This window comes from Helicoverpa armigera, chromosome 30, assembly GCF_030705265.1.
Source record: "Helicoverpa armigera isolate CAAS_96S chromosome 30, ASM3070526v1, whole genome shotgun sequence".
Taxonomy (NCBI): Eukaryota; Metazoa; Arthropoda; class Insecta; order Lepidoptera; family Noctuidae; genus Helicoverpa; species Helicoverpa armigera.
Window position 1 is genome coordinate 3,956,152 of NC_087149.1, and position 23,765 is coordinate 3,979,916.

The 23,765-nt window shown below is 39.0% G+C and overlaps 2 protein-coding genes across 3 annotated transcripts; one reads left to right on the top strand and one right to left on the bottom strand.

Moving 5' to 3' along the window:
- The first annotated feature begins 344 nt into the window (after positions 1 to 344).
- LOC110380822 (UDP-glucosyltransferase 2) lies at positions 345 to 11,374 on the top strand. Of its 2 annotated transcripts, none has more exons than XM_064043000.1 (10): positions 345 to 518; positions 4,750 to 4,921; positions 5,264 to 5,351; positions 5,720 to 5,885; positions 7,078 to 7,272; positions 7,785 to 8,004; positions 8,402 to 8,621; positions 9,131 to 9,350; positions 10,478 to 10,581; positions 11,182 to 11,374. In XM_064043000.1, exons 2-10 carry the CDS (start codon positions 4,778 to 4,780, stop codon positions 11,364 to 11,366), a joined length of 1,542 nt encoding a protein of 513 aa, XP_063899070.1. In that variant the 5' UTR covers positions 345 to 518; positions 4,750 to 4,777; the 3' UTR covers positions 11,367 to 11,374. The 2 variants fall into 2 exon arrangements, with proteins under 2 accessions (XP_063899070.1, XP_063899069.1); XM_064042999.1 differs by lacking the exon at positions 345 to 518 and adding an exon at positions 4,392 to 4,516.
- A 643-nt stretch (positions 11,375 to 12,017) lies between these two features.
- LOC110380815 (uncharacterized) lies at positions 12,018 to 23,765 on the bottom strand. The gene is made up of 16 exons (XM_064042833.1): positions 23,600 to 23,765; positions 20,936 to 21,836; positions 20,268 to 20,499; positions 19,937 to 20,117; positions 18,521 to 19,468; positions 18,282 to 18,444; positions 17,616 to 17,771; positions 16,733 to 17,258; positions 16,050 to 16,182; positions 15,626 to 15,725; positions 14,885 to 15,001; positions 14,149 to 14,313; positions 13,647 to 13,777; positions 13,143 to 13,275; positions 12,641 to 12,793; positions 12,018 to 12,232 (listed from the first exon to the last, which is right to left on the bottom strand). Exons 2-16 carry the CDS (start codon positions 21,824 to 21,826, stop codon positions 12,128 to 12,130), a joined length of 4,134 nt encoding a protein of 1,377 aa, XP_063898903.1. The 5' UTR covers positions 21,827 to 21,836; positions 23,600 to 23,765; the 3' UTR covers positions 12,018 to 12,127.

The following is a 23,765-nucleotide window of genomic DNA, read 5'->3' on the forward strand; positions in this document are numbered from 1 at the left end:
GCTATGAGAGTGAAGGAATAGTGGGTGCACCTGTGTTTGCGTAGCTGTCTGATCTCCTTATACGTGAACAGCCGTGTCCGAAATCGGCCTTGGACGCCATTATTATTATAGCAACAATAATTTTATCGACAGAATACAGTGGACAATTTATTTATCTTTTTTATCATTGTATTAAATTAAATGAATGATAAGGCATAATAACAAATGCGTCCATTGTACCTATCTCATGGTGATAACAGTCACGCATTTCTGAATCATAGACTAAGAGAGATATAGTGTAAAACCTAAATGCGTTTATCAGATTATTTAACATACATATATAAGTAATAAAAATCGCCGCTTGTTTTTAGAATAACATTTATTTTATAACAGGCCAGTTAATATACAAACTGTGCTGTGATACGCTATGACGGAAAAATAAAATAATTTTGCAATAATTAAACGCGAAGTTTAGTTTTGTAGTGTTTTTTCCTTAATATAGTGGTTTATATACAAGTGTAGCAATTTTGTGAATTAAAGTGAGTATTTTTCATTGTTTTACATCGAATTTATAACATCTTAATTTCATGTATAAGCTTTTTTTAAATTGAAATTGTGAATTGACGCCTTGAATGAAGCTTGTCACATTTTTTTCTACAAAATCAATTTAATGTACCAGTTTGCTCTATGGGTATTAGGTTCCTAATTAAATAATTTTTTGATAATAATATAAAGGTATCCTACTTATATTATAATTGCGAAAATAACTTTGTGAGTCGCGTTTTCGCGTCAAAACTACGCATACACAGACTCTAAAGCTATTTCTAATGGGAATAGGCTACTTTTTACCCGGTTGCAGGATATTTTTATCCTAGGACGTGACTTGAACTTTGAACTTTGGGGAACACATAAAATTAAGGAGCTCCTTTGCTTCCTTGAACTACTTGTCCGAATTGAAAAAAATCCTTCACCGTTTACTTTTTAACCGGGTGCACGAAGTAGTTCCGTCGGGATGCGCTAGCGGAAGCTATTTATTTTAAGTGATAAAAAATGAAAACTCACTTAAATGGTTTGAGTATCTAAAATTGTCTTATTTCACTTACTTTGAAAATCATCATGAAACATCAAAAATATTTATTGTGTCATCAGATTTGCTCTTTATCAAAACACCTGTATTAATTATTGTTCATTACTTGTCTTTATTTATCTAACAACATATTTTTCATGACTTTAAATATTAAATTACACATTCAAAAAAAACATTTAAAAATATATGCATGAAGCCCATACCGCAGTGTTTTACATGAAGCAACTGTCTATCTGACCTCCTCAACCCAGTTACCCGGGCAACCCAATACCACTAGACAAGACTGGGTGTCACACTTACTGGTTTCTGACTACCCATAACGACTGTCAAAGATGTTCAATGTGACAGCCGGGACCTATAGTTTTTCGTGACCGAAACACGGCGTAACGACAATCGGCACAATAACAGCCGTGTCGACATTCCACATGGCGACAACAGTGCGTTAAGTACGGATTGCAATAACCGATCCATTGTTTTTGGATTTTAGATTAATACTGACATAATTCATATGAAGCTTATGTCAAAATTCAATATCCAATCGAAGACAACGGATGGATCAGTTATCCGAAGTACCTAATTCGACACACTTCAATTGTTTTATCTACAATTCATTGTTTCATTATTATCTTGTTTTATTTATTAAATGCCTTCTATAATCTGATTATCTGACCGTTTTTGTTAGATTATGCCTCGAACGAGGTTCAATTCTCATTAATGTATCCGGTAATTATCTTTTGAACTTTGACCCTCTATTGTAAATAGTATTATATCCTTGACAATTCTTGTTGCTAGGGGAAGAAACTGGTTCACAGTGTTTGCATACTAACGGATTTTCCTTTATAAATATGACACTTGAAACCTCATGAGCAATTTCCACTGAAAGTTTTAACGTGTAACGTGTTCGTTTTCGTCTTTCGACGGATATAGAGCCACATCGCTCCAAGAAGGTTGGTTTCGAACTGTCAACACCCTTAAATATGACTAGCCGTTATTGCTCAAAAATTTTGAGGATGCCATTAGAATTTTCTTTTTAATTTTTTTTTTCATAATTATCTAATGGTTGTTTTTGTTTTAATGTTGTTTGGCCAGCAACATGGGTATTTTTGAAGTTGAGTATGTATTTTATTTGACTGTTATATGCATTTTTTTTTTCAAAAGTCAAATCTTCACAAGATCTGCACGAGCAAATGCTTATGGATATAAAGAAAATATGTTTTATTGCGTGAATGTATAGATATGCCCATAAATTACTTAACAAGTGAAAAATGAAGGGCGAAAAAATTTTCAATGATAGTCGAAGGAGTTACTTAAATGGCTAACTTCAATAATGAAAATTGGCCCGCGAACTAATATACTATTTCAGTAACCACTGCTATTTTGCCAAACCGATATTCCTAGTAAGATACAAATTAAATACATTGATACGGGCACTGCAGCAGCATCTCCGAAGCTAAAAACTATCCCACACTGCGCTCACCAATACGTACGCCCAACGCCGTCAGTATGGGCATATCCCCTCAGCTTGAGGGAGACAGCAGTCCAGCAGTTGAGTCTTTCATACATGTGACGATGACAACTTAAGAGTGTGTCCCGGAATTAAAATTATAAAGATCTCACCATTGTTCTAGTTTACGCAAAACGCGACTGCTGTGCATGAGTTCTCTTATTCCATTCCCGGGTAGGGCCGAAACCATTTGTGGGTTATATAGAAACTTTCACAAAACACCCCAAGCCTGGAAATTGCTGATTGATACACTCGTGCCTGATCTCTCTCCTGTGGTGTCGGATTGCCGTACCATCGCGCCATGAGAGTGAAGGAATAGTGAGTGCACCTGTGTCCAAGCAAATGCTTGTGCACTATTATATGTATTGTGCAGCTGGCTGATCTCCTTGAACAGCCGCCGTGGCTAACAATCGACTTGGATGCCATTAGGTCTCGACAAATGCTCGTGGCCACTCGCTCACGTCTGTCACACGATTTAAAAATTGTCATGTGCCTCTGCCCATTAATTATCAGAGTCTAAAGCATTAATTCAGTTGTGCAATATTACACAAATATTGCCTGAAAATAAAGAAATATGGCGCAATATAAATGCATGTCATGCAACAGGTGTCATTGTAGGCAAGATGACACTGTTAAAATATACTGATTTTGATTAGTCCCTGTTTTAGATTAGCAAAATTGCAATTTAACACATCTTTAAAAATTCACTTAAATATAAGGCGTTAAAGTGAATGCTTCAACTGGTAGTGGGAAATTCAAAATAGAGTAGTTTTAACAATTCAAATAAAATTCGTTATTAAAACTTTCGGAGTTAAGGACATCAAAAAATGCTTTGAGGTACCTATGTATATTATTTCCGCAATCAATATAATCACGAATCTCATATCGAATGTTAACTTAGGTAAAACATCAAAAAAACATAATTTTTTATTTATATTTGAATTACCCGTTACCAGTTGAAGCATTTACGTTGAGCGGGAATTAACATCACGTTTCACATCACACATCACATCATCAGCCTAATAGCAGTCCACTGCTGGACATAGGCCTCTCCAAGTGCACGCCACTGAGATCGATTTTCGGCATCACGTTTATTAAATGTAAAAATTGAACTCAAAAGTAACGTAACACAAAGTTCAAAAATGTTTTATCCTCGTTGTTATTTGTTTATGAAAGAAAAGGTAAACACGAGTCCATCATTTCAGGGTTATCTAAAAGGTGGACCTACATTGTTTCAAAATACAAAATGTTTTATTCAGTATGAAAATGTTTACATTAGTTTATGATCGGAGCCTCCTTTTAGTGTCTAAACACACTATGCCGAGAATACGCGACGGAAGTTCGGCATGATTCCGCCTGCAATGCTATTTGAATTACTGGCGACACATTATGCCGAAATTACGTTGGGTTTTAGATTACAGCCGAACTTCAGTCGGGCGTAAGTTCAGCGGAAATTCGGCGGCAACGTATTCTGTAGAACACACATTATACGTGACCGAAGTCGAACACAGAATATACACACAAAATTGCGCAACTGAACTTCTGCCGCGTAAGTTCGACACTTATGGTGTGTCATATCAGGCGATTACGTTGGAACGTAAAATCAGCCGCGGAACTTCGGTCGCGTACGTTCGGCATAGTGTGTTTAGACACTTAAGCATAATGATGCCTGATTCATTCGCCGCCTACTCGTAATATTGAGCAATTTAGTTGGTCCAAAGGTTTCTTACTTACGTAGCGAGCGGATCAAAGTTCGACTATACCAAAGCATAATAACATAAAATTAATGGTTTAAGATTGCTCAAACCGGTTTAGAATAACATGTATTTCTAGGCAGTTTTTTCCGCCACTTCGTAGTAGTAAAACATTGTTAGGAAGTGATGGAGGATTGACGTTTTAAATTATTAATTTTAAATTATTGAAGCTCAAGGTACAGTCAACTTCAGGTCAGTGGTAACAGTTTTATAGAAAAATCGTACTTATTACTATTGAGTTAAGGTGCATGACAGTTACCGTATGTGTCTACCGTACTACTCATCTGATTTGTACAATTTTTCACTGATAGTAAGCTACATTATACCTGAGTCACATAGGCTATATTTTATCTAGGTGCGGTAAGTAGTTCCTTCAGGACGCGGGTGGTAGTAACTCAAAATAAAGTTAGAACATTTTTTTCCAGGTTGTACCTGCATGGTGACCTCTCAATCATGAAGATCACACTGGTACTACTCCTGCTGTGCCTCTCAAACAGCTTGGCTTACAAGATCCTGTGCATCTTCCCAGCAGCCTCCAAGAGTCATGACCACCTGTCCAAAGGAGTTGTCGATGCGTTGCTGAAGGCTGGCCATGAGGTTTGTGAATTTTCATCATCTGCCTAGCCTTTTCCCAACTGCAGATTAGTAAAATATTTGTACTGTAATATAAAATCCTATCGATTATTTGTCCATTTAAAATAATTTGAGCTCTTCGCTGGTATTATTTTGTAAAGAAAATTTTGAAATACGCTGGAATCGGCTTCCAGTCTCTCAGGATCCAGCTGAGTAGTTGCTAATGTACTACCAATTTAACATGCTTTCCGAAACACATGCAAAAATAACAGATTTATCTCACAAAAGTAAATGAGACATACTGGGGCAAATAGTTCCTCCGAGAGGCAGGTGACAAAGTTAATTTAATAATATTTTTGTTTCTAGGTGACTTGGGCGACCCCGTACGAAAAGAAGAATGTACCAAAAAACTTGAGGATCATAGATCTCACTGCTACTAGAGCAATTGTTGAAGGTGAGCATTTCATTAAATATAAATGGAAACATTTATACATATGTATAAGGTGTGTGGGTTTTAGAAACTTTCACAAAGCAGACCGTAGCCTCGACGTTGGTGATTGATACACCCGTGCATCGGAGAGCGCGTAAATGTCGGTCCTGCGCCTGATCTCTCTCCGGTCGTGTCGGATTGCGGTCCCATCGCGCTATGAATGTGAAGGAATAGTGTAGCGCAGTTGGCTAATCTCCTTACATGAAAATAGAGGCCATGGCCGACAATCGACTAGGAGGACATCATAATCAGTGAAAAATGTGTCTTAACACACTTTTAAAATTTTTTGTGAGTATCCCAAAAATCCTTTTAATATCTGTTTTTCTCGTCAGGCGTTGACGTGACGGATACAGACAACCACAGCATATCTGTCGTAAGAAACTTCACGACCGCCATCGCTAGAACTGCTTCGGAAACCCCAGCTCTTCGGAAGGTGGTAGTGGAAGAGCAATTCGATGCAGTCATCACTACTTGGACTGTCAATGACTTTGATGCTGGGTAAGGATATTTACTGCAAGTTTTGGAGACCAAAAACATTTAACAATTGTTTTTGTTTTATTTGTATATGGTTCGATGGGGTTGATATGTCCATGTGGATAAAAATACCGAATCAAATAAATAAATAAAAAAATATTGTATACCTATGGTTTATTCATATTATAGTCAATATATACATGTCGGCGTCAGGATCCGACATCGTTAAATAAAACAAAGGGATTCTCACACAATCACTTGGTTTATTCCAATTAACACAGTATTAGTCACTACAATTATTTATCACGAATTTGTGGGAGGTGTGCACTCGGCAACGGTCGGCGAACGAATGACCCGAGTCGTGCGCGCGCGCCGCTTTATATAAGGTCCACCGTTGACAGATCGACGGTTGACACATCGACGGTGGCGCCGTCATACACTTATTATCTAACTTTTTACCGATAAATAAATCCAAACTAATATTATAAATGCGAAAGTAACTCTGTCTGTCTGTCTGTCTGTCTTTTCTTCACGCCTAAACTACTGAACCGATTTGTGTGAAATTTGGTACAGACATAGTTTGAAACTTGAGAAAGGACATAGGATAGTTTTATTCTAATATTATAAATGCGAAAGTAACTCTGTCTGTCTGTCTGTCTGTCTTTTCTTCACGCCTAAACTACTGAACCGATTTGTGTGAAATTTGGTACAGACATAGTTTGAAACTTGAGAAAGGACATAGGATAGTTTTATTACAAAAAAAAAAAAAATTATTCCGGACATATAGCGCCATCTATTGGTCAAATCAAAAATCTGCTGGTAGTCACTATTCCACGCGAACGAAGTTGTGGGCAAAAGCTAGTTTTATATATTTAAAGCATCGAAAAACTCCTCATCGCTGCCCGAGGGAGCGTACCCAAGAGGCTGCAGCTTTGCCACGTTGGATGGCAGAGCTTAACTTTTGATAAAAAAGCAATTGAATCCATCTTAATTCCTACTAACACTACTTAGATCAAAATGCATCCAGCTGTTTTTGCCTAAAACAGGTAAAACTGGAAGAGATTCATTAGAAATAAGCAGTACCTTTGTGCTATTTTATATTATTTCTTCTTCTGTGATATGCTTACTGTGTACATGAATGGTTAAGTAAATAAAACAAATATCCATATAAATTTAAAAAGTAGGATTCAAAAACCTTTCTCCCATCAAATTCCAGATACGCAGCCATCCAACAAGTTCCCTGGATCCTACTCAGCTCCGTAGGGGTCCACCCTTACCTGGAGAGCATAGTTGACGTGGTGAGGTCTATACCGACCACGCCGATGATCATCGCCGATGGAGAGGTACCCATGACTTGGCAGAGGAGGTGGTTGAATGGCCTCATCTATATGCTTATGACTGTTGATAGCTGGTAAGTGGGAGAGTTTTCTTACAGTTCTTTTGTTACAAAAATCCTTAGTTAATTATGTAAATGCGAAAGTTGCTGTCTGTCGGGCTTTCACGCGAAAACTTCAGGAACGATTTAAATGTTTGGTGCAATTGGTACTCAAATAGTCAAAAGCCTGAGGAAGGACATAGGCTACATAAGCGAGGAACAGTCGTCCCACCTACGTTTGAGTCGATTTACACTAATGTTTCAGTAGTTTGTCTGCTTGTTTGAGATTAATCCAGTAACCTTTGTTCTTCTTCTTCTTTCGTGTCGATGACATGTGAGACTACGCTTTGTCAGCTCAATATGCCGACACAGCGAGAGCACGGTCCGATGCGCTCATAAGGTCCTCCCGCGAGTAACCTTTGTTGTTTTAGTTCAAGGCACCTATCATAATAAGAACTATGCAGTATTTCCTGTCGTAGCAACACATGTAATAAGAAATAGAAGCTTCGAGTTGTAATTTAAATTGAGAGGCTCTAAATTCTTTCCAGGTTCGACATTCCCCGTCAAGCAGCCCTCTACGAATCAATGTACGCTCCCATAGCGGCCGCCCGTGGCGTCCCCCTCCCCCCATTCCTCGAAGCCAAGCACAACGTGTCTATACTCCTGGTGAACTCCCACGAGTCCATCGGCACGGCGTACAGCCTGCCTCCGAATGTGGTGAATATAGCTGGCTATCATATTGATGAGAATCCTGCTCCACTTCCTAAAGTAAGTTTAGTTATTGGTGTATTGATTACCATCCTCATTACAAGGTTTATTATCATGCATCTTCAATGCCTGAATTTCATTCGTAAACGATGTAATTTCAATTATCATAAAGTGGTCCTTTGACCGACTAATTACATGACTCCCGTATAATATCCCGTATAATCACCCTTCAAACTTATTAATTTACCAGCTGTTGCCACCGCGGTTTCACCTTGTTCCAGAAGTAACTTTTTCCCATGCACAGCTAGGAAGTAGTCTACATGTTAATCTGATGTATAAGCTACATACGAGTAAAACTACCAACTTTCATAAGACTTCATTCTTCCAATTAAAAAAATCCAGCTGTGTCTGTTCACATTTGTTAGTGTGAAAAATAAGGTTAAAATCTATTTTTCAGGACTTACAAGATCTAATGGACAACTCCCCACAAGGCGTGATCTACTTCAGCATGGGCTCCATAGTGCGGTCCACAGCCATGAAGCCCCACACTCGAGACGCGCTCATCAAGATATTCTCGAAGCTCCCTTACACCGTGCTGTGGAAGTTCGAGGAGCCTCTGGATAACTTGCCTCCTAATCTGCATATGAGGCCTTGGATGCCGCAGACTAGTATATTAGGTAATGTATTTGGAAGATGTAGAAAAGATTGTTATATTATCTTCTATGTATTATTAGACATGTTGCGCCGACCCCAAATTACTTGGGAACGGGGCAGGAAGATGATGATGTATTAGCTAGTAATTACTCATCTGCATTCGGTGAGACTGGAAGACAAACCCAACTTAAGATTATAATTTATTTGCAGAAATCAATAGTTGAGGATTTATTCAGAGTTATGACTAGGTTTGTCGTAGTTTGATATCGTGTTCTCTTCTCCAATCTGTCATTATTATAAAGTCTCTAGCATTCGCCAGCCCTTTCACCCGCTTTCCATAGAAACTTCTTCTCGCATCCGAGTAAACATATACATATAGCCTCCATCGACTTGATAAATGGGCTTCCTAATGCTGAAAGCATTTTCAAATCGGACCAGTGGTTCCTCAAATAGGCGCGTTCAAACAAGCAAAGAAACTCGTCAGCATTATTATCTAGGATATATTAAAATAAGTTATTTATTCACCTTTCAGCACACAAAAACCTCCGCCTCTTCATCACCCACGGAGGCCTCCTCAGCACACTAGAAGCCATCCACGCCGGAGTCCCACTCCTAGCTGTACCGGTGTTCGGAGACCAGCCAGGGAACGCGGAGAGAGCACAGCGCTCTGGTTATGCGGTCAGAGTGAACTACCATGAGAATATGGCTCCGGAACTTGAGGTGGCCTTGAATGAGATGCTTAGCAATGATTCGTGAGTATTATTGAAAGCTTTTTTGGGTACCGCCAGTTTTTATTGGAAAATAATGTGTGAGCATGGCTGTCAAAGTCTGTTATCATGTATTTTCAGCTGACTAGTACAAGCAAGAACCACGCGTATTTTACCTTAGGGTCAATTCCCACTGAAAGAGCAGCGGCCGGCAGCGGCCGTAAGAGCACGGACAATGTAAGAGCGCGGCGCCGCGCGGCCCGCCGCGCTCGCTCTCAATCACTTGCATTTACGGCCGCTGCCGGCCGCTGCTCTTTCAGTGGAGATTGACCCAGGGCAGATTTTTTTCAATTTGACGATTTGACAGCTTTTGTATGGAAAATATGTCAACCCGCCATATTTATTCCTCAGATAGAAGTTAACTGAGGATTGAAAAAACAGCCCTTAGTCTCTTTACCAGTAATAGCTTTTAATAATCTGGCTCCATGTTAACAAAAGTTCTGACTTGGCTTGAAACACGCAATCCAATGAGGGTTTTTGAAATTTTTTCTGCCACCGGGTGGCGCCACGTATGCGTCTGGTCCAAACAGCTGTCAAATAGTATGGAATTGTAGGTGCCGAACTTATTGTTTATTCAAATTCTGTTATATTGGAAGTGTTATTGATTTTATTATGGACTACGGTCAGAATAAGGTTTCCGAACTAAAAATTGAGCTAAGAGAGAGGGTGCAAAAGTCACTGGTACTAAGGAAAAGCTTGTTGAAATTTTTTTTAACACAATATGATTTAGTTTTTTTTATTTACTCAACCGCAATAGTAAAACAATAATGCAGTGCTTTAATTATAAAATAAAAAAAACACTAAAATCGTTCACTATTCATAGTAAAGATAAGCACTTTGACAGTTATCTGGACCTGACGACTCGGTGCTGCCACCTCGTGGACGCCATTTTACGAAACCCTCATTAGCAAGTAAGGACATTAAGTAGAAGACAAGCTTGCTATTAAGATAGCAAAGTATTCTTGAAAACATGAGTTTTAAGATACTCTACTACTACTAATAAGACAAGATACTAAAAATGTATACTTACTCCGAAATATTTCTTCACAATATTTATTATTTTGCCTAACATACCTAGTTGGGTATAAAAATTCTGTTGTTTCCATTTCCAGCTACACCAAGAAAGTGAAACACTTATCGAAGCTATTCCGCGCACGTCCCATCTCTCCGTCAAAACTGATCTCTTTCTACGTAGAACTTGCTATTGAAACTAAAGGTAAGGATTAACCGTAACTGCAGCTCAGATACTATTCTTTAAAGTCTTTTATTAATGAAAAGCTATATAGTGGGTTAAGCTACTGGTGTCACCCGCTTCCCAAAGGAACTAGGTGATTCCCGAGTAAACAGTTGCCTATGACCTTTCTCAGGCCCTGGACTATCTGGGCACCAATTTTCATTTAAAACAGCTGTTCGCGGACAAAAAAATTCTTATGTATCCACTTCTTATATATCTTGTGAGACCACTGCTGCCACATGACATGTGTTGACGACGAACAGAAATGTCTAGTTTCGCGAACAATTTAGAAATGTTTGCAAGCGTTTGATACTGTTTGCTAAAGTGATAAGAAAAGAACAACATTTGTGTGGTCTATTAAGCAGACCATGCCCTCAAGCTTACATAAAACTTACCGTCAGTTACATAAATATCCATTAATTAAACCACAAATTAAAGCTTCTTTTAATCTATTACTGACTCTTTCTTTGTCAACAAGATAAAAAGTGAGTGCATGATTTAAAGAAGCTTTAATTTTAATAGATCTTTCTGCAACTTTAGATGAAATTATCCACCGTCTAAAATATCCCTTATTCTTCACAGGAGCATACCACCTACGCTCACTAGCACTACAATACAGTTGGCACGAGCGCTGGATGCTCGACTTCGTGCTCGCAGTGCTCGGCGTGCTCGCGGCGCTCGCGTGGCTCGTCAAGCTCGCTGTCACTGCTTGCATCAGAAGATTTAGTGGCAAGAAGCAGAGTGCGAATAAGAAGAAGAAGAATTAGGTTTTTTTTGTGATGATGTGAATTTTGTACAAATATTTTTTAAATGTTACCAGACCTGCAGGGTTTATAGTACATATTTTTTTATGACATACAAGGAGAGCAAATGTACAAATTTTTATATGTCGTATGTGTAAATATTTTAAGTGAGCAATGAAAGGAAAGATTTAATATAAATATCAGTAAATAAGTGTTTTCGGTTTTTATCTTCAATATCACCCATTTATGTACTAGGTACAGTCAACTGCAGGTCAGTAGTAATAGTTTTATAGAAAAATCGTACTTATTACAATTGAGTTAAGGTGCATGACAGTTACCACTGATGTGCAGTCTACTGTACATCTCCAAGTCAAGATAATTTTTTTAGTTTTGAAAAGGCGATAAAAATGAAACAACATTAATTCATCTAAACTGTTTACTAAACTAAGAGATCATTGTGTATTACTTAACAACAATATGAAAAAAAAAACATTTACATAATAAGTTCTCGCCAACCTCTTTGGCGGTCCGTACCTAACTTCCGAACTTACTTTTCAGTGCCTTTTGAAAATCTCTAGTTGGTTTAGTCGGTTAACATATCTTTCAAATACTCTACTGAAAACCACATTAAAATTAGTCCATCTGAACGACAGATAATTGAGTAGAAACATACGTACAGGTCAAACTGAAAACCTCCCTTGTGAAAAAATATTTCAGCGCAGCGACTTTCCTATGTTCTATAACGACATAAAGCTTGGCGAGAACATATAGGTACCTACTAATATTTACAAAAGTGCGAGGTACTTCTCGAAAAGGAACAGAAACTCCTTGGTTCGATGCTCGTTTGTCAGTTTGTGGACTTGCACCTCACCTTCTGGAGTTAACAGGGCCTGGGAAAAAGAAAGATAAATTAAAATGAGGAACCAGTTCACTGACAATAAACGTGAGTTTTCTTAAAACAACAGTTTAATATCAATTCAGTTGTTTTAAGAGAATAGGACGTTTATACGTTCTCGGTGAATTTGGGTCTGAGGGCCAATTTCAATCGTTAATGTAATCTGTAGGTTTCTGTCTAACCAGATGCAGCTGGGTACCAGCGTTTTACAAGAAGCGACCGCCTATCTGACCTCTTCAACCCAGTTTTCCAGGCAACCCAATACCTCTTGGTAAGACAGGTGTCAGACTTACTGGCTTCTGACTACCCGTAACGACTGCCAAAGATATTAATTATTAACAACCGACGCGAACACACAGCACGGGATACTATGCGACCAGGATAGTGACTACTACTAACTTACCAGTGTACTATCCCCGGCGTCACAGCACCTTGCGGCGGCCGCGTGCGCGCACTTCGCGTAGATGTCGCTGAAGGATAGCTCCCACTCGACGATGCTGTCGTCTTGTAGCGACGCGAACACACAGCACGGGATACTATGCGACCAGGATAGTGACTACTACTAACTTACCAGTGTACTATCCCCGGCGTCACAGCACCTTGCGGCGGCCGCGTGCGCGCACTTCGCGTAGATGTCGCTGAAGGATAGCTCCCACTCGACGATGCTGTCGTCTTGTAGCGACGCGAACACACAGCACGGGATACTATGCGACCAGGATAGTGACTACTACTAACTTACCAGTGTACTATCCCCGGCGTCACAGCACCTTGCGGCGGCCGCGTGCGCACTTCGCGTAGATGTCGCTGAAGGATAGCTCCCACTCGACGATGCTGTCGTCTTGTAGCGACGCGAACACACAGCACGGGATACTATGCGACCAGGATAGTGACTACTACTAACTTACCAGTGTACTATCCCCGGCGTCACAGCACCTTGCGGCGGCCGCGTGCGCGCACTTCGCGTAGATGTCGCTGAAGGATAGCTCCCACTCGACGATGCTGTCGTCTTGTAGCGACGCGAACACACAGCACGGGATACTATGCGACCAGGATAGTGACTACTACTAACTTACCAGTGTACTATCCCCGGCGTCACAGCACCTTGCGGCGGCCGCGTGCGCGCACTTCGCGTAGATGTCGCTGAAGGATAGCTCCCACTCGACGATGCTGTCGTCTTGTAGCGACGCGAACACACAGCACGGGATACTATGCGACCAGGATAGTGACTACTACTAACTTACCAGTGTACTATCCCCGGCGTCACAGCACCTTGCGGCGGCCGCGTGCGCGCACTTCGCGTAGATGTCGCTGAAGGATAGCTCCCACTCGACGATGCTGTCGTCTTGTAGCGACGCGAACACACAGCACGGGATACTATGCGACCAGGATAGTGACTACTACTAACTTACCAGTGTACTATCCCCGGCGTCACAGCACCTTGCGGCGGCCGCGTGCGCACTTCGCGTAGATGTCGCTGAAGGATAGCTCCCACTCGACGATGCTGTCGTCTTGTAGCGACGCGAACACACAGCACGGGATACTATGCGACCAGGATAGTGACTACTACTAACTTACCAGTGTACTATCCCCGGCGTCACAGCACCTTGCGGCGGCCGCGTGCGCGCACTTCGCGTAGATGTCGCTGAAGGATAGCTCCCACTCGACGATGCTGTCGTCTTGTAGCGACGCGAACACACAGCACGGGATACTATGCGACCAGGATAGTGACTACTACTAACTTACCAGTGTACTATCCCCGGCGTCACAGCACCTTGCGGCGGCCGCGTGCGCGCACTTCGCGTAGATGTCGCTGAAGGATAGCTCCCACTCGACGATGCTGTCGTCTTGTAGCGACGCGAACACACAGCACGGGATACTATGCGACCAGGATAGTGACTACTACTAACTTACCAGTGTACTATCCCCGGCGTCACAGCACCTTGCGGCGGCCGCGTGCGCGCACTTCGCGTAGATGTCGCTGAAGGATAGCTCCCACTCGACGATGCTGTCGTCTTGTAGCGACGCGAACACACAGCACGGGTTAATGTGGGACCAGGAGAGGGATGTTACGGAGAGCTGGGGGAAAGAAGGTTGAAAATTAAGTTTCCATTCATTGTTAAAACTATAAATATATTTTTCTGTAACTTTAATTTCATTTGCCACACACACATACTGCTTTGTTGTTAAGTAAATAATATACTGTATGAGTGACTACTAGAAAAGTCTACATTATATACCTAATTGTAAGATTTACGTACTACATATAACATACTCGTATACATACTTATATAATATCTTCTAAAACGAAACTGTTTTTACGCGAAATACAGTGTATATTAATCATTATTTTTATCGCTATTTTATCAATTTTTAAGCTAGCATCCCACTAGCAGTTTCAGCTGCTTCCCGAGAGAATTGCTATCCCGGACAAAAAGACCAATAATATCTTATGATTTTGCATTTATACATATGGCAAAGTTTGTAAGTATGTTATATCTGCTACTCTTTCAAGCAAAAACAACTGAATGCATTTGGGCTACTTTCAATGCCTGTAAAGGAAGTAGTTCTCTCAGGAAGCAGATAAAACAACGGGCCAAAACTAGCAAGGAAATAAGTATGTCTATCTAGTTTAAATAGTAAATATTACATGTGGATTAAGCGGGGTATTTCTTGGTATAATGGCAATTTTCTTAGGTTTTCCGTCTCCAAAACCTATTGCCATGTTCGAACTCCCACCGCAAGTCATGAAACGCACCATCAACTCCTATGGGGTATTTCAGTTATTTTTAAGAATAATAAAATGTTATAATAATGACGAGTAGACCCAATTTCAGGCACAGCGGCCATTCTCTAAGTAGGTCAGCTAGCTGCGCAGGTCATATTACAGCGCACAAGCATTTGCTTGGGCACAGGTGCACTCACTATTCCTCACTCACTCTCATAGCGCGATGGGACGACAATCCGACACGACCGGAGAGAGATTATAAACAGGACCGATATGTAGGCGCTCTTATGCTATGTAAAAATTGTTGGAAACTCATAAAACGATTTCGGCCCAAGGAACCGAACCGTGCACACTAATCGCGCTGTGCGTTTATTAGATCAAAGGTGCAACGTATAAAACTAGGCACTTGCTGGACACAGGACTCTTCCATCTGGTCCTTATGAGAAACAAGGGACGCCTATGTTCAGCTACGAGCGTTGAATAAGACTAAAAAATAACAGTCACTAGTTGACTTTTACCCCGTCTTTCCCTAAGTTCCATCCCTAGCACAGCAGAAATAACTCTTAGGGATAAGATAGTCTTAGATTAATGAAACGTTTTCTGAATTCAGATGCCAGTAAGATTAAAAACGATTAAAGTAAACATTTAATTTGATTAACTTACCCTGGAGCCTGTATCTCCGTGCGCTTTAGTAGACACACTGCTGATGTATCTTCCTTTATGATCTGACTGGTATTTCTCTACCTCCTTCGGCTGGATATTCCTGTAAAATAAATATCATCATCACCATCTGGCTAGCCTTTTCCCAACTATATTGGAGTCGGCACCCAGTCTCACTGGCTGTAGCTGAGTACTAGTATTTTATGTGGAACGACTGCCTATTGGACCATCTCAACCCAGTTACCCGGGCAACCCAATGCCCCTAGTCAAGACTGGTTATCAGTAGAACCCTGTTCTCCACCAGTGAGCACACACTGATAGTCCCAACATCAGTAGCAGCTAGGAAATACGGCAGTCTATGCGGAGACACTTGACATGTCACTGATGATGCGTCGGCTGTTGAATACACAAGTATGGCAACACTCACCTACAATCCAGCGTCAGTAGAACCCTGTTCTCTACCAGTGAGCACACACTGATGGTGCCAGCATCAGTAGCTGCTAGGAAATACGGCAGTCTATGCGGAGATACTTCAATACATGTCACTGTTGATGCATCGGCTGTGAAAGAAGTATTATAATGGTAAATATTTAGCTTATAGTTAAAGGTAAACCACGTCCTACCTTCTTGGAAGTCGGTTAAAAATTCTAATGTTTCTACGTTATTGCGAGCAAGCAAAAAAGTAAAAGGGTTGTCATGAGATTTGACTAAAAGATAGAGTTATTGGGCTATTGGTAATTGGCATCCACTGCTGAAAGTAATTCTTCTCCAATGAGCGACTCATAACTCGATTAGTCTTAACATTTTTGTTATTTACAGATTTAAATTGCGACGGGCTAATAAGATCTTGACATTTTTCCTACCATTTTTTGGCGAACAGCCAATTTCTCCATCAAAAGTAAAATCCAAAGTAAAAACCAAAGTAATGTCATAAAGTAAAAGTAACAGTCAAATTCGTTTTATCTATTAGTTTTGCTGTTACTTTAGCTTTGAAAAAACGAATTTGACCGTTACTTTTACTTTATGACATTACTTCGGCTTTTACTTTTGATAAAGAAACTGGCTGTAAACCTTGTAGTACCTAGTATTTAGTCTACAACATATACTTACTTGCAACACAAAACTTGTTCACTCTAACCGCACCAAGAATCCTCTTGCAACACAAAACCTCTCCACAGTTCTTCGCAATCAAATAATTATCTCGATCTTTCCAATTCATAACTTTCAAGCCACCACAAACAACACCACTCTCCCAATTTTCAGCAACATTTTTTTCGACTGACAACACTCGTTTGATTTTAGCACTGGCAGCACTGGTTGGCCTGTCACTGTCAATGTCAAAATCAAAACTAATGGCGGATTTTGGGCGGGAAAATTCTTTTTTTAATATTGACTTTTCTTGTTTTCTATTTAATATTCTTCTTTTTGCTGCGTTTAAATTAAAGTTTATTTTTATTTCGTCATTTTGTGGGTCTTTTAAGGGTAGATCTATGTGGTCTAGTAAGGAGATTGACTGATTTTTCTCAAGTTTCATTTTGGACCAGTAGGCTTTGCCGATGTCTGGTGGCACTGTTTTGGATTTTTGCTGGACTATCGACCATATTGTTAGGACTCCTATACTTTGCAGTGTTACCACCTGGAATTAGAAAAAAATACCTACCACTTGTCAAAATGAAAAAGTACTAAATATTATTTGTCGCACTTATGTTTACCAGAATGCAGAAACATTATTTTGAATATTTTATTTAAGACAAATTAAATAGTTCTTCTCTGACTTTAGCGGGTAATGAAAAACTTTTCATAAAACTAATGGCACTAGGTATTATAAAGGATTTTTTTATTATAGCTTATGAATACATTATCATCAGCCTTTTTTATCGTCCCACTGCTGGGCACAGGCCTCCTCTCACACAGTGAAGGATTGAGCGTTTATTATTTTTTGCGGGAAGTAGTTCCCTCGGTGCAAGCTGGTCTTCAATTAATACAAACTTACCTGTCCGACAATTCTACGTCCTCCTTCTTGTGTGAGTATCGCATGTGCGTCACCAGCCAGCTCCAAGCCGACGACACGGCCTGTGACGTCACTGCCGCACATATTGTAAGCGCTGTTTGTGAATGCGCATGATTGTAGGGCGCATGGTATGCTGTGCTGAAAATAACATGCGATATGAGGATTGAGAATGTCCTCCTCTTTGGGAAGTCGTTAAATAGTCAGGATAGTTATCCCTACTAAAATTATAAATGCGAAAGTAACTCTGTCTGTCTGTCTGTTACGCTTTCTCGTCTAAACCACTTAACTGATTTTAATAAAATTTGGTACAGAGATAGAGTTGACCTTGAGAAATAACATAAGATAGTTTTTATCCCGGACTTTTGAAGAATTCTCTTGGAAACACGATATAACCGAACTCTACGCGCGCGAAGCTGCGGGCGGAAGTTTGTATATAGATAAAGGATAACCGATGTATTAGGAGACCATGGTTCATGGGAAGAACTATAAAGTTCACAGAACTCAAGGCAGACAAATGATTTCTGCAAGAGCATTTCAAAAGCCATATTTTGACTCCTTGCAAATTTATTCATACAGATCTCGACGAGACAATTTGTTTGTAGAGAACTTAAACATTATGATTTTGACACAAACTTTTTAGTAACCTACCTCATCAAAACCAACGTTAACATTCCTTTTATTCCACTCCCGGTGTCTTTCGAAATCTGTGAGATCTTCTTCATTTATTTCTTCTATTTTGGTAGATTTCTCTTCACTGGCAACATCGTCACGCCATGTTGGTTCTTCTGATAAATCCCAGAGATGTATCGAACTGAAATTAAAGTGTTTCAAAATTATTATTTACTTATCAAATTATTATTTTATTAGAAAATAAATAATGTATTTACCCATCTTCCAACGCAGCGACGAAATATCCATCTGTACTTCCTTTTAATCTTCCTAGAGCTACATTATCTATGGCTGTGAGTAGTTTTATAGGTTCTCGTATGGCAACACTAATATCCCATAGACAAATAACACACTTCTTCAGCTGCGCATTCTGACCTTTTTTGTGAACTGTCATTATTAAATTAGATTTCGTTTCAGAAAAATACATTTGAGATATTTTTGTGTTATTCAAAAATGATAGTTCTTCTGTTTTTATAAGCTTAGGAGAAATAGATACATACCCTTTACTAAAAGGGTATTTAGAAATATTTAATTCGGATAATTCAGTGTTGCCACTATTACTGTTCAAAACATTACTTATCCTACTTTCGATTTTCTTCAAAAACTTTCCGAGTCTATGAGTATTGTAGTCTTTATTTTTTAATTTCGACTTATAAGTTTCATATGGCAACATTTCACTGGGCCCGACGCCATCTTTCTGTTCAAAATATATTCTCAACGGATCTGTATTATAACTTGAATCCACATTAATCGCATTATTTATCTCGACATCGACATTTTGAGTCGTCAAAAAAGTGAATTTAGTTAAATAATCTTCCATATTTTTGCTATATTTTCGAGTTTCGACTTTTTGTTTTATGCAAATATCATTTTTTGTGAATTCCACTGGATGTTGGGTCCATTTGTGTTCGCATTCAACCTCATCCGTTTGAATCTCTTCTGAGATTCCATCTTCAAAAGTCTGAACAGCGACTTGAGTATAGTTCGACCGGCCGAATGTTGCCATATAAAGGTCGTACGAAATAGGTTTCATTTCGAACAAACTGTACGACATTTCATGTAACGTTATAATGCTGAGTAAATCTTTGGCCCGTTGTCTTAATCTGTCCCCTATCCTTTTCTTTCGGCGTGTTTCTTTTGATTTTGTGAAATCGATGAAAAGTGGTCTGAAAGAAGACAAGTAACATGATATTAGTAGCTGTTTGACTGTCGTGAAGACACTAACAACCAAGATGAGCAGTAAAATTGGTACCATACCAACTTTTATTTAAAAAGACTGTGTAACTAGCCCGTTATTTTAATAATCTTAAGAAAACCATAAGAATCTTTATTTATAAACATTACAAGAGCACATAAATTTATTCCATTCTATCAAATGACTTTTCCCTTCTCCTACTGTGGGCAGAGCAGAAAAAAGTGTCTACCAGTCCTAACCCTAATATGGTCATCACAAGCCCTTTGCATCGTCGTGTCCACTGCTAAAGAAAGGCCTCCCCCAAGGTTCACCACTTTGCTCTATCTTCAGTAACCCGCTTCCATTGCTTCCCGGCAACCTTGGCCAGATCGTCCATCCATCTATTAGCTAGACTTTTGCGACCACTCCTTAGCCCTATTCGACTTTAAGACTCCCTTACCTATCAAGCACATCAGTATGAACAGTCCTGATGCTGGACACAGCGCTCGAGCTGCTCATCTCTTGGAAACCCTCGTCGGTCAACGAGCTCGGCTTCTCTCCGACTTCTGCTGTCTCCAGGATAAAGTCTAAGACTGCTGGTTTTGATTTGTTGGCTGAACGGTCTCGAAGATCGAAGCTCCCTGCAATTTTATGTTTTAATTTTATATGCAAGAAAAAATATATACGTGGTCGAATTCATTATACAAAGCAATTTTCTCAATTAAGAATCAAACTGCACTGATTTCTCTACCTTATTGATGCTTAAAATTCTAACTTATTGTTATCCTCACCTGAATCCAACATATTTTCATCATCCTTCACTTCTTTCGATGTCTCTACGGCTTCGCTTTCACTATCATCATCATCATCATCATCATCATCACTCCCTTGTTCATCTCTCTCATCACTGGCATTTTGTTCACTATGTGTGGAACTGTGATACGAGTCGAAATCTGACTCGTAGCTCTCGAAATCATCTTCGTAACTTATGTCTTCATCACTGGAAACCTTGTTTGGTGGTGTCTGAAGAAAAGGTAAACATTATTCAAAGTTAGAGTATTGAAAAGTATTAACGTAGCTTTTTCAAGTTATATTTATAAAAATATTCGTGGCTAAGTAACGGCCACACGGGTTGATCGATCATAAGGTCCATGGGTGGGTAAACATATTATCATGATGAGATCCTCCATTTTTCGGAAAGCACGGTAAATAAGTCGTTCCCAGCTGTCTGAAAACTAGTCCTACCGAAGGATGCTAGGTAAATGAGTTAAGAGGGTCAGATAGACAGTCGCTCCATGTAAAAGACTGGAAACCGACAATAATATAGTGGGAAAAAGGCTGAGCAGATGATCTCATAATATAGAACTTTGCCTAGATTCAAATCGACGAATAAGTGAATTTCTGTAGTGTGCTAATGCTAATAAATAGCAGGAAGGCTTAATAAAAATACAACCCTTACCTTTTTACTATGACTTGGTTTTTCATCATCCAAGTCAATGTAAAACGCTTTAGGCTTTGCGCTTAACTTATGTGCCAGATTAAGCATCTCAGAATTATTGGCCGCGTTAGAATTCAACATTTTAACTTCACTCTCATCTAAGGTCCTCGTTTTAGTGCGTTGCCTTTCACCTGATCCTTTTGAAGTATCTTTATCTTTCTTTTCTTTGACTACTTCTTTTTCTTTTATAAAACTCCGCTCCCTCTCTTTTCTACCTTTGGGAGTATCTATAATAAAACTACCTTCTTTTTCCTTTTTACTTTTAGGAGTATCTTTGATAAAACTACCTTCTTTATCCTTTCTACTTTTAGGAGTATCTTTAATAAAACTCCTTTCTTTTTCCTTCCTATCTTTAGGAACGTCTTTGATGAAACTCCTCTCCCTCTCCTTTTTATCTTTGGTCAAATCTTTCACAAAACTGCCTTCACTTCTCAAATCCATATTCAATTTTCGTTTCACAATTGGCGAATTGACTGCGACTCCAAAATCTTTACTTCTTGGTGTCGAATACCTGGATGACGTTGTTTTAGGCGTCGCCATCTTGGATTCGCTCCGAGCGCTTTGTGTAGTAGAAGAAGGTGAAGATTTGAGTAAATCCTTCATTGGAGAAACATTACTGGCCGTATATGAACCAGTAGACTTTCTAGGCGTTTTCGCAGTCTGTGTAACACTTTTTTTCTTTTGCCCATAAATGTCTGCGGTAGTTGATTTCTGCACAAAGTTCCTTGGTGTTGAAATGGTGTATGAAGTCTTCTTAAGTTTATCATCTTGAGGTACTTTTGTAGCGTCGTCTTTTGTTACCTTTTCTCTTTTTACTTTTGACTCGCTAGGTTTCTTTACTGTAGTCTGCATTTTTGCTTAGCTGGAATTTTAAAGATTGGTGTTATAAGAAAAATAAGGTAGACAGACATTTTATATGTTCTCAAAATACGACTACATTCTTCAGATACCTACGAGAAGTAGTTCCCACGGGACGCGAGTGGAACCGCGAGGGACAACTAGTATGTTTGAGGATAAAAAAGGAAAATCTGAAAAAAAATAAAACTAGGCACTTAGGGGAAGTACCTACCTATTAGCTAATTATATAGGGCATAGGGTAAATAGAAAACGTAGGTGGATGATGACAGACTACGGTACGTCAGAAACTCATTATTCATAAACTAATGGGTAGGTACCTAGTCCATTACGATGTGATGTACACGATAGAAATCTAAATCTATACCGATCTATACTAATATAATAAACAGTCAAATGGCTAAGTTCACAAATACAATTTACTTGACGCCGACTGTACATGGGTACAATTACTTAAGTCCTTAACAAATAACGATCAATAAGAAAACATTTCCATTCGATTACAAAGCTCACCTTCCTTCTTCCTAATTAATTAAGAACTAAACTTTTCCGCCTTTTAGGTAGGCACTAATTATCTTAAAAACGAAAGAAAACCTTAAGAAAAAGTAAGTTAAATCACGTTATGGTCAAAGAACCATGCTTCTTTAACAGACTTTGATAAAAACGGGGTATTCGTCTGGGTGTACTACGCCGAATCGAATAACAAATAATCGAATATCAATTGATCGACCACTATAAATCGAAATTCTAAATACTCGAACATTCATAATATCGAATGGTTAATATTAAATCGAACATTCAATACATCGCGCAGTCAATACATCGAGTGTTCAAAATATCGAATGTTCGTTTGATCGAGCGTTAAATGCATCGCATATTCATCCTATCGAAAAATCTGTATTTTTTATGAATACAAGAATAACTCAAAATTTTATAATAAATCACATTTTAATCTTTAATTCTTATCTTTTAAAGGTACATTTTAATTTTTTGTATGAATTGAAAAGGCAAACGCGGGATTGGGAAGACCTACTTTACAAAGAAGAGGCAAAAGGGATGATAATGCGATTGAAAAAATATTAAATAATAATAAAAACTATATTAAAATGTGTTTTATTATAAAATTTTGAGTTTTTCTTGTATTCATAAAAAATACAGATTTTTCGATAGGATGTATATGCGATGCATTTAACGCTCGATCAAACAAACATTCGATATTTTGAACACTCGATGTATTGACTGCGCGATGTATTGAATGTTCGATTTAATAACCATTCGATATTATGAATGTTCGAGTATTTAGAATTTCGATTTATAGTGGTCGATCAATTGATATTCGATTATTTGTTATTCGATTCGGCGTAGTACACTCTATTCGTCTGTATGTAGGTAGTTACTAGCTTCCGCCAGAGGTATCAGCCTCAAACCAGCGCAGCTGGATAAAAAGTAGCCTTTGATCGATAAATACCATCTGGGTATCTTCTTCATTTTTCAAATTTAACCAGTTTTAATTTGGAGCAAATTGAGGTCAGACTTTTTTCAATTTAGAGCACTAAAAACCCCAAATAATCCGACGATTTTTTTACTAACACGTTGGATTCGTTGCTGCCGTAGGAACTACGTAAGTAGTTGTTACCGAAAGAAAAGCATGAAAAACTGACCTAAATAAGCCTTATGAGTAAGTCACAGAGAATCGATGACAGTGCGAAACTTTCACGTGGTGGAACGCAAAACATCATGAATAAATGATATCAACCAATTATTTCTCACCTTGACATAATTTCAAATTCCAGAAGAAATCTCACTGGCTTCATCAAAAATCTTCTTATAAAAATATGAATTTATTTACAACTATAACTTCAACGTGAATTATATAAAATTAATTTAATTTTTAAGCATTTTAGTAACACGGTCACTCGCTTCGTCTTGTACACAA